General features: G+C 31.0%; 1 protein-coding gene and 1 long non-coding RNA gene across 2 annotated transcripts; one reads left to right on the top strand and one right to left on the bottom strand.

Moving 5' to 3' along the window:
* The first annotated feature begins 2,382 nt into the window (after positions 1–2,382).
* Positions 2,383–5,178, top strand: LOC134239728 (uncharacterized). Its single transcript, XR_009986281.1, has 3 exons — positions 2,383–3,155; positions 3,769–3,840; positions 4,476–5,178. It is a non-coding gene; the product is annotated as an uncharacterized LOC134239728 (long non-coding RNA).
* Positions 5,179–8,850: 3,672 nt separating this feature from the next.
* Positions 8,851–10,427, bottom strand: LOC134239729 (uncharacterized). The gene is made up of 2 exons (XM_062721882.1): positions 9,226–10,427; positions 8,851–8,934 (listed from the first exon to the last, which is right to left on the bottom strand). Exons 1-2 carry the CDS (start codon positions 10,192–10,194, stop codon positions 8,851–8,853), a joined length of 1,053 nt encoding a protein of 350 aa, XP_062577866.1. The 5' UTR covers positions 10,195–10,427.
* Positions 10,428–11,945: the final 1,518 nt, after the last annotated feature.

Genomic DNA, 11,945 nt, shown 5'->3' with positions numbered 1-11,945 from the left:
ATGTAATAAAACAAACATAATTAATTTAATTTATTGTGGTTAGCACAAACAATAAATTGATCTAAATATGTAGAGAATATCTAGATAGTATGCTTTTATATAGGCTTTTACCAACGAGTTGAAATGGAGTATTTTTGCGTGTAGCGAGTATGCAAGCGGATCTAACATCTAATAATAATAAGATTGTACGTTTCTGTACATGCTTATTGTTATTACTGTAAGTGTAACAGTTCTTTTCTGGGGAAACCATGGTAAGGGGGAAAGCAGCCTTAAGTTTGAAAAATTTAAATAATTTTATTCACCGGTTTAAAATAATTTCAAATACATTTTGTAGCCAACAACTTGCTAATTCTTTTTTACATCTGCCAAGTGATTAATAAGTCTCGGAGGTTATTAATGCTCAAAAGTCATAAAAAAATATGTGACCTCCACTTTGAGGTTTCAAGTGCGATTTATACGTTGTATAACATGTATACCATGGCGCTCTCAGAAAGAATTTGCTTATATAATGTTTGAAATATCACAATTATTCCATTTTTAATATTATTCAGATTAATTGTTATTTTGTTATTTATTTATTTGTTGATTTTTTTCCCATTTCATCTTTTACTTAAATGTATTCACCAGTTGACGTTGTTACTATGTTTAGCTGTGATACATTCTGATATCAATGCAGTTTGTGTGCTATATCATAACTATATTATATGTTTTTATCATGTTTATAATTAACAAAAAATTAAGGTTCCTCATGCCTTTCTTCACGAATTTAGTTTTACATATGCTTATATTTTTTCAGAAAGAGAGAATCATTCATAATTGTAATCATTGTGAAACACCTTTACCTTGCTTCGAAGAACTGGGGCAGAAATGACCTTTTTCAGATTGAAAAAAACTTAAATAATTTACAAGATAAGGCTATCTTTAAGAAAATGTTTGTTTGCTCTGTCGCGTGGTTAAAAAAAGAATGGGTTGGTAGGTAGGGTGGAATTTTTTTCTTTTGAAATTTAAAGAAATACATGTTATCAAGATGAAAAAAAATCCAGGAAAGAAAAATTATCTTTTTTTCCTGGAGCTAAAAAAAGTTTTGAGTTGAATATTTTTAAACAATTGGTTGGGAAAGAGCAAATTAATACTGTTTTTAAAGATGGCCTAATATATATATTCTGTGATTTAATGTTAACTTTATTGTGTGGTTTGCAACTATCTACATGTATAAGCATTTAAAATTTTCACTGCTTTTGGATTTTTAATAATAAAATGTGTTGAAGCAATATAATTTTTTTTACTATAGTTTATAACTAGATCAATACAAATCCAAAGTCACCCCCCCCCCCACACACACACACACGCACACAATTACGCATATATTATACACTTGATAAAGGGTCATCATTTATCCTTAACAAATTCTCTACCCATAATAATTTATAAAAGTCTATACAGGTCGAACTTTATATACATGTACTTGATAAAGATTTATATCATTACATCTGAAATTTAAATTTTCAAATTTTACTTGAGAAATCTATATTAGTTCATCCTCCTCCTTTCTAGCAATTTATTTTGCTGTCAAAATTTTAAAAATAGCTTATTTCCTAATTTAACTTCCATAAGGCATTACACCATGTAATGAAATTCAATATTTTAAAACTATCACGTTCAGAATTCAAATACTTCCATAAATTTAAACATGCATTATTTTATAACAAAAACATCTTGCATGACAGCCCTTTAAGCATCCAATAAGAAGATCTGTATACATGTAATTTCAGAATTTCAATACAATGTATTATATCTTACCCTCTAATTCAGTCCATGTAGCCATTGTAATACATAGGCAATTTAGCCACATATGATCCACATATGCATTGCCTTTCATATGAAGATCATATGTGGATCATATGAGAAACATATGTATATACAATCATATGAGAATCATATGTGGCCAATCATATGAGAATCATATGATCATACATATGTGAATCATATGAAGTAATATACATATGATTCTCATATGAAAGATCCTGCATATGATAATCATATGAATATTCTGACAATAATCATATGAGAATCATATGAAACTGAACATATGAGAATCATATGAAACAATGTTCGCTAATTTGTCCTTGTTATACTCAGGTAAAATTCATACGAATGTTTTGACTGTGATCATATGAGAATCATATGAAACGGTGATCATATGAGAATCATATGAAACAGTGTTCACTTATATTTCCTTGTTATACTGAAGTAAAATTGCAATTTCAATTATATATATCAAAAGATGAATTTAAATGTACATTAATTCAAAAGAATTTGTTAGTAACTAATTATATGTAAAGTTCTACTCTGTTTACCCAACGCCCCCCCCCCCCACCCCCCCCCCACCCCCTTTTCTTCTAAAAAAAACCTTTCACAATTTTTTTTCTGTTATAATGCATTTCCCAGACAAAATAGATAAAGAATAAATTAATTTGCTTTTCATTTTAAATCTTTTGGGTTTGGCTTAGTAAAATTAAAATAATTCCGTATTTTTCTCCGGGCCGGTTTTGTCTTTTATCGGATGAAAATATACGTCAATTTTGACGTCACTGCTGCAGCAGACGTGTTGGGTGTTTGGAAAAGGCAAGTGATCTCCTAACAATAATATTTTAAAGACTTTTGATTCATATTGTTTAAATATAATTTCATTATTGTTACAGGTGCGTATGAACTCTCTATATACTCTTATCACTTGCATCATGCATGTAATTGTTAAATCAATGCATTTCGTAAACCTAACGTTCGTGATCTGTAAGTAAGTTTGGATAAAATTTGTTTCTGAATGAATGTAAACATTACATGTTAGGCTAAAGGCATTACTACTTTTTAAAACTTGAATTTATTTTCGTTTTGTTACGTACTGATATGAAAGTGAAAGTAGAAACCTTGTATGTCAGTTGGCGTTATGTATGTTGAGATCGTTATCAAGTCCGGATTCCTTCTTAAACTTAATGACAAATGTTTGATTTTATGGCATATAGATGTATTCGGCAACTTGAGTTCAGTGTCACAGTGCTGTTTTTTATTTCTGTCCAAAGAGCCCGAAGCTGATAAGACTGGCGATTGATCCTGAAGCTGATTTGACAGACGATTGCATCATCACAATATTGAAGGTAAAAATAAATACTTGAAATAAAAAATCAAAGTATCTGTAATGTCTCTTATGACAAAATATTTCTTGATAATTTTTCTTTGTTCTTTTATAATTCTACATTGTTTGCATGGCTTCATCAAAAATAAATTCAACTCAACTCAATACTCTAGAAATTTTATTCTACATTATATAATTTTAATCCAGTGCACTTAAAATATGCAAAGTATGAATAGATTTTGCTGGCTGTAGTGTAAAGGCTATGAAACTATATAGTATACAATAAATTTGTGGGGAAAGGGGGGATAAATTGGATTTTTGAATTTCAACTAAAAATTTATAACAGTGACATCCAACTTTAAAGGTATGAATACATGTGCATGTGTGTTGAAAGAACATCAGTTAGCTAATCAATTGAATATTTACATCTATGTATTCATTTACTGACAATTATTTTTTCCCCCCAACACTAGTGAATGGTGTGCGTGCCTATAGTTTCGGGTTAAATGTTAGATATATTTATGACTATAGAGAACCTACAAACTTGTACTCTCTCTTTTTGATAGTTTAAGTTTTAATTAAATGTATTCTTAGAAAATATCTACTGTGTGAGACTGTTAGTATTTGTCTTACAGGTTCAATATACAGTAAGCCTCTCGTAAGATAAAGAACAAATCCCAAGATCCAAGGCTTGCTTCAAAGTTAAGGTAACTACACACTGTTAAATAAACTTTGTTATAGTCTTCCCAAAAGTTTGGGATATCTTGGAATCACAATGTCTGTTTTTCTGCCTGTCTACTTGTCTGTAGTATTTTTTGTCCAAAAATAATATACATGTATCTGTATCAGAATCTTCTTAATTTTTTGACAATCTGAATTAATATACAGTGAAAACTGTCTAATCCGACACCTGAATAATCCGACACGCTGTGAATTCCGACGTTAAATTTCTTTCCCATTTTAGTATTTTCCTTATTTTTAACACTGTGCAATCCGACACCCTGTCTATTCCGACACAAAATTTGTCTCCCAGTGCATGTCGGATTAGACAGGTTTCACTGTATACTGTTTGAACATTCCAAATTTAATTGTCAAATATAACAAAAAAATGCTTTTTATGATTTTATTATGAAGCATATCTTTCAATAGTGTAATTGTTTTGCAAATTACATCATAGGATTCCTCAAAACACCTAGTATAACATATATAACATTAGTTTTATCTTGTATCATATCATTGTCAGTGAATTGGGCATACATTTGTTTGCTGATTATACCTAAGTAACTTTTATAACTCATAGAATTTAAGAATTATTTTATTTTTACTTTTGAAATTTTTGTAGAGACCATTCTGTGCCGCAAAGAAATTGTTCAGGAAAAGGAGAAGTGGTGGATATTCATTTTTGGTACGGTACAGTTCAAAGAGATTTTCAAAATGGTCATGGAAGATCAAAGGGAGGACAACTGAAAAAACTGAAAGATACAGAAGGAAAAAGAGCAAGGAAATATATGGAATAATTATGAAATGGGGAGGATGTACACAATCTTGTCTGAATTTGACCTGAGAAGATTTCCCATATTGTATGCTGGAATAATCAATAACTTGATTTTTCATAAATTTACAATAGAGAATACATGACAAATGTTATTGCTGATATTTCAATGTTGCTTTGGACACTTTCATGTCATATGGTATTTTTATACATTACCTAATTATGTTATTCATTTGTACATGTACAGTATACATGTTTAACTACTAAATCATTTTGCTGAAATCTTATAATTTGTACTCATGTTAGAATGTGTTTAATACATGTATCGACAAATGCTACTGACTTGTTTGTATATTTTCTTGTTTAGAATGTACACTGTGAAAAATAAGTTATTTCTCTTGATGAAAATAATTTTATCAAAAAAGTTGTGTAAGCATTTTAAGATATTTTAAAATATTTAACCAATGAAGATAGATCATTGTAATGTAATGAATTTTCATCTAAAGCAGAAATATCTGATTTTTAAATGTGTACAAGAATGTGAAAAATATTGAAAAAGAACACACAAGTGTTTCATATGATTTACATATGATGTACTTTTCATATGATTCTCATATGTAAATGGCTTGAAACACACATAAGTGTTTCATATGATTTACATATGATGCCATTTTCATATGATTCTCATATGTAAATGGCTTGAAACACACTGAAATCATTCATATGAAAATCATATGTAGTTATTTTCATATGATTCACATATGTGGATCATATGTAAATCATATGATTTGCTTCATATGATTCACATATGATGCCCTTTTTCTATGATTCTCATATGAAACCAATCATATGAGAATCATATGATACTCATATGAGAATCATATGTGGCGAAGTTGCCTGTGTACCTTTGGGGAAAATAGGGGGTTGGTAATTTGCCGTCACTTTGTTTTAAATAACTTAACTTCTCTTGAGCATTAAACTTAACCCCCTCCCCTTAAACTTAAACAGGTTCGTCTCTTTATTTTGTAGACATGATACATTTCTTTTTCTTTCTTTTTAGTATAAAATGGGATATGTCATTTGTAAATCGTGTATAAAATCAGATTTCCGTAACATTCTAGTGCATGTGAAACAGAAAGGTTTGCAAAAAAAAAAAAAAAAAAAAAAAAAAAACAATTAACACTGCACACTAAAAAAAAATATTACGAATATAGTACGAATTTCCTCGACAATACATTATATAGAAAATATACAGTATCCTTGACCCAAGCGCCCATGGAATAACGTAAAATGTATATATGGACATCACAGTGCAAAAATAAATTGTATAAGTATTAGGTATAAGTATTAGAGAAAGAGAGAGGGTAAAATTAATGCTTAATTATACAAGTTCATTTTCTGGCCCACGACAAAATCACTTGAAAATGAAATAGCATTTAGGTACATGTATTGAAAAAATTCACACATTATGTGCATCAAAAGTTGGATAATTTACATGTAGACAGTAAACGAAAATTAATTAAAGGATTGAAAAGTTAACTTTTTTATGAAAGAAAACTGCATTATAACAAACGCCTCTGGTAATCAATTAAAACTGACCACCTTCCATACTACTTGTACCTTTGGACTTTTTCCTGCGTCCATTTTGAGGAGATGGGGAGGGCATAGAATACCTTATCCAGATTTTGAAAACGCAAAAATCGGATCGCGGAGCAGGTTTAGTAAGTTACGAACAATACACTATATAATGTCCGTAGTCTGTAAAATGAACCAGAAACGAAAAATAACCGAGAAATCCAAATTTAGACTTGTTACATCAATTTGTATTCCAAATTATGGCTTAATACGAATTTTGATTTGTTGAAAAAAAATCAGCTTCAGAAGATACGTAGTCCTTTGAAAAAGACAAAAACGATGACGCTTTAGAACGTTACAGAACAGCAGATAACGATGCAATTTTGTCTTTTACTCAGGAAAAATCCTGAATAAACTAAAAAAAGAAATGTTAAGGGAATCAAAAACTATGTCACAAGCGAGTTGTGCATGTGTGTACAAATAGTATAGACATCATTTGAGTGACAGAGACTTTGATTCAGATGAGGACAATCTGTGAAGAAACATTTACCTGTAAAAATCTTAACAAAAACTTTAAAAAGTTTGAGCATCAAGGAAAGACATGGGCGTTTTAGAGTTGCTTACCCTGTGAAAGTAAAGTTTAATATTAAAAGAAATTTTAATCCTAACAAAGGAAAATATACACCGAGAACAATTCTTAAAAGATGAATTTCAAGTATTAGAAAAAGAATTCAATTAGGCATTGGATTATACTTTGTGAAATGTATAAGAATACTATATTTTGACGTTACTTTGTCGTTAAGGGTGCCGTGCGGGTAAAAATCATGTTTATTTTGAAATGAAGTAAATTGATTTCTGTTAAATCGAATGGAATGAAACATCACACAACAACAAAACAAATATTTTTACACATTGTATTATACTTATTCTAAATTTCTAGTGAGTAATAGAACGCAGATTGACATCGTCCACGAACTTTTCGAACAACCCTCGTACATGTATAAAACAAATAGAACACACCTTCCTATGGTATTGACAGTGCATGCAGTTAGATATTTCTTAAGACTTTACGTCTAATATATTTCTTGATTAGAAATTTTTTCTTGAATTAAAAGATACAGAATTTTTAAAATTTTATTTTCAATTTACAGTGAAAACTGTCTAATTCAACACATTGTGCATGTCGGTCTTCAGAGGTTTCACGGTATATGGCATGTATTGTATGTATCTTTAATATTTGTTGAAATAAATGCAAATGGGATGACATCTGTACCAAGCTTCACTCACCTGTTGCGTGTATACGGGGTACCTTTATCATCCATGTTTGTAAAACGATTTTTATTAAAACGCTCATGCTCTGTTTGCGAGGTAAAACACCAGATCCGATACTTAGCTGCTACTATAACAAACTTATTAGTGTTATGCTTATATATTTTTTTCTTTTGTGACATGAATTGATAGTATAAAAGTTACTGTTGTTCTAGTAATTTAAAAAGATTTTTTAACGGTTAGTATATTCGCAATCTCTAAAAATATTATCTTTTTTATAACATGATTAGCCAATGTGTTTAGATTAAGAAGAATTTTGTAAGTTTGTAGTTTTATTATAAAGTCACAGCAAAGGCAGAAAACAATGGTACATGAAAAGTTCAATTACATAGATCTCGGATCCAAGATCGTGAAAACTCACATAGTCATTGCATCACAAAGGTTTCAGATCTAAGTTCGTAAAAGCTTTCATAGTTCGTCTCGGAGCTAGGTTGGTATAAGGTCTCATAGTCCGTCTCGGAGCTAAGATGTTAAAAGCTATTGATACTCATTGGGCTTTGTACAAGAAACAGCATCCTAGGGATCACATATTTGGTAACAGCAATTAGTGACTTAGAGTGTCACTTCATTAATATAAATATACATGTTGTCCGCCCCTCACTGAAGCTCTGTCTCTCATCTCAATATAGGGTATGGCAATGTCCACTGCTTACATTAACAGTGTCAATGTTCGAGAACAACACAACGTAAAAACTAATTGTCCGTCAAATGAAGACGCTCTCTTAATGTATCCAATCACTCAGAGTTTGTAAACAAGTTCGTAATAAAGATATAATTGTCCGTCGCTCTAAACACTGATGGTATCAGTAATAATTCATAATACAATATTAAAACATAAATAAATGCACTGTACAAATTAAAATATCAATTAAACTTATAATTTATACGCCAATTGTGTTACATTTTTTCATTTTATGTTCTTTAATAAATATCGTTTTGCTTATGACAAGAAATATTACGATTGGCATTACATAACTGAATTTGGAAGTTTTATAATTAATTAAATATTCAAGTCATATCTCTAAAACAGTTGAATTTTCCATTGGTCGTTTCAAACCGGCGAGGCAAACCTCAATGAAGCAAAAGATGGATAATCGAAGGTTCAACAAATAAAGTCTTCTGCATGAGACAACCAACAAGATGTTAAAATAAAAAAAAAAACAATTTTTTTATTCCAAGATTTGTAGTATGCTTCTTTAACAATAAGTTTATCATTCATACAAACAATTTTTAAAGTACTTTTTAAGAATTAATAAATACAACATATACTGAGTATAATATAAATGTGCGTTTCATCGATAGTATAATTTGATGTCCAAAACTAGCACCTGTTCTCACTTGTCAACATTTTGGGTGTTTCACACGCACTTCTGAGTTCCGTAGATTTAGTACTTCCTGTCTTTTCCTTCAATACATTTTTGTACATAAGAATTGTCCTTTTATTACAAACAAAACCCAGAAATATAAACACGCCCTGTGATGTATTTAAGACGGATATAATGTACGTGAAATAACTTGGCGGTAAGATACCGTCCAAGATCTGTAAAAGCCAGAAGACTCCCTTTATAGGAAATAAGCGTACACATATCAAAAAATCGTTCCTTTCGGGTTTATTGTTAGAAACTGTTGGAGAACGTTTAATTGCACGTATCGTCTGCGTAAAGAAAAAGACGTTAAAGAGGCAAAGTAAACCAACCGGAACTAGAAATGTAATTATCAAGGACATCATTCCATCTATGAAACAGATTTGCTTTCCATAACCAACATTCTTCCGACTTGAAAACATAACAATCATATTCCCCATAACAGTACAAAGTGGCAGGAAAAAGATGTAAATACAATACTTCATAAACAGGTACTTGTTCATCAACAGTGGTACTCTGGATTGAAACACCCGATACATGTGGAAACAACAGGTGTTCATACTCGTAAAAGACGAGAGCCAGAGGTAATGAAGAAGAATGCCAACGACGGTACATTTTGTGCTGTTCTTGTCTTCCTCGTAACTCGCCAAAGATACAATATTGATGATAAATATGGTAGACACAAGAACCATTATCATTTTTCCTGGAAGTGATCTTAGTTCTCGAAAGAAGCAGTAGGTGAGGAACGTTATCAACAGACATACACACGATAAGATAGAAAATACAGCAGAAAGTTTACTGAAAATTCTTCTCGAATTGTTCCCCGTTTTGAATTTAGTCAGCAGGTCATCAACACAAACTCGGAGAGTACCATTCACTGAGATATCAGCATTAACAGCAGATAGAGAAATATCGTAACTCTTTAAAAACACCGCGTTTTGATTGCTATCAAATTCAAACTCCTCTAATTTCAATTCCACCTGTTTGCACATTAATGCGTTAGTGATATGAGCTGCACGATATTGAAGTATATGATTCCATAATGAACCATAATTTGAATTTGAACATCGATCTTTCTCCGTTGCTAGTTCTGTTATGTTGCTGTTATTTGTCCCTAACGAAAAATATTTGTTCTTCAAATCAAACAAAATAAAGGTATCATTGAAGATATATTCCAATTTAGTTTCAGTAAATCGTAAAAGTAATCTTTTAGTATCTAGTCTAGGAACAGATTCATTGATGAAAATTGTAGAGTGCATCCATCCATAGAATTTTCCGGAGTCATTTTGGACATATTCCATACGGAAGATATTGAAATAAATATTTTGTGTTAGCTTTACGCTCTTCTTTATTTTGAATGGTATCAAGTCTGTAATTAAATCTTGAATATTTTCCTCTGATATTTTGTATTTAGAAATTCCCTTAAAAGTTATATCTAAGTTATATCGAAGATTTTTGGTGACCGAAAAGAGCGGGATGCAGCTTTCTCTATGAGATAAATACTTCCCGGGATAACATGTTATATTCCTGCAGATTCCCTGAAAAAAAAAACCAGTTGTCTGTTAATCTTTTTTATATCTTTATGACAATAACTTTTCCCTTAACTTATCAGATGAAAAAGAATTAAAAGAGATTACTAAGAAAGAAACCTATATAGAGATTACCTATATATTAAGACACCATCCGATATAATCTAAAATAACATATTTTCGTGGGGTCCAATTTTCGAGGTTTGAAGAAAAAATTAATTGTTTGTTGGGATTTGATATTGTGGGTAGAGATTGTTAAATATTGCATAACATTTCTCATGGAAAGAATTCAATAATGAAATAACTTTTAGGGAATTGGTCGTAGATTTGGTCATTTGAATAGATCCGATAATGAAATACCTCACATGGAATGGGTCGTAGATTTGGTCATTTGAACAGATCTGATAATGAAATACCTTACATAGAATGGGTCGTTTGTCATTTGAACAGATCCGATAAAATGAATTAAATAACTTGGAATTGATCGTAGATTTGGTCATTTGATCAGATTCAATAAAATGAATTAAACAACTTACATGGAATGGGTCGTAGATTTGGTCATTTGAACAGATCTGATAATGAAATACCTTACATGGAATGGGTCGTAGATTTGGTTATTTGAACAGATCCGATAATGAAATACCTTACATGGAATGGTTCGTAGATTTGGTCATTTGAATAGATCCGATAATGAAATATCTTACATGGAATGGGTCGTAGATTTGGTCATTTGAACAGATCTGATAATGAAATACCTTACATGGAATGGGTCGTAGATTTGGTTATTTGAACAGATCCGATAATGAAATAACTAACATGGAATGGGTCGTAGATTTGGTCATTTGAACAGATCCGATAATGAAATACCTGACATGGAACGGGTCGTAGATTTTGTCATTTGAACAGATCCGATAATGAAATACCTTACATGGAATGGTTCGTAGATTTGGTCATTTGAACAGATCCGATAATGCAATAACTTACATGGAATGGATCGTAGATTTTGTCATTTGAACAAATCCGATAAAATGAATTAATTAACTTACTTGGAATTGATCGTAGATTTGGTCATTTGACCAGATCCAATAAAATTAATTAAATAACTAACATGGAATGGGTCTTAGAGTTGGTCATTTGAACAGATTCAATAAAAAAAAACTTACATAGAATGGGTCGTAGATTTGGTCAATTGAACAGATTTGATTTAGCAGCGCATCGAAATCTTTTTCTTCATATTCATCACTGACGGAAAACAAACTGCGCAGCAAAGGATACCAAACAAGGGAATGTGAAACAAAGTTCTCTTCTTCTTCTTTAATTCTACCCTTTCCCCCGCGTATCCCAGATAACCCGACGCCATTGCATAATGCACAATAGAGATTCTTGTAGGGGGCATAGAAGTAAACTTTTGGTAAAAACTCGCAATGATCTCCATCATTAGAAGTATATAGACACTTATCAATTGTTATATCTACAGCTCTATATGGGTTGCACATAGCACAATAAACGTTTTTATATAAATC

This window comes from Saccostrea cucullata, unplaced genomic scaffold, assembly GCF_032062105.1.
Source record: "Saccostrea cucullata isolate Sc308-1 unplaced genomic scaffold, CSIRO_AGI_Scuc_v1 ctg1045, whole genome shotgun sequence".
Lineage (NCBI taxonomy): Eukaryota > Metazoa > Mollusca > Bivalvia > Ostreida > Ostreidae > Saccostrea > Saccostrea cuccullata.
This window is presented reverse-complemented; position numbering and strand designations above follow the sequence as displayed.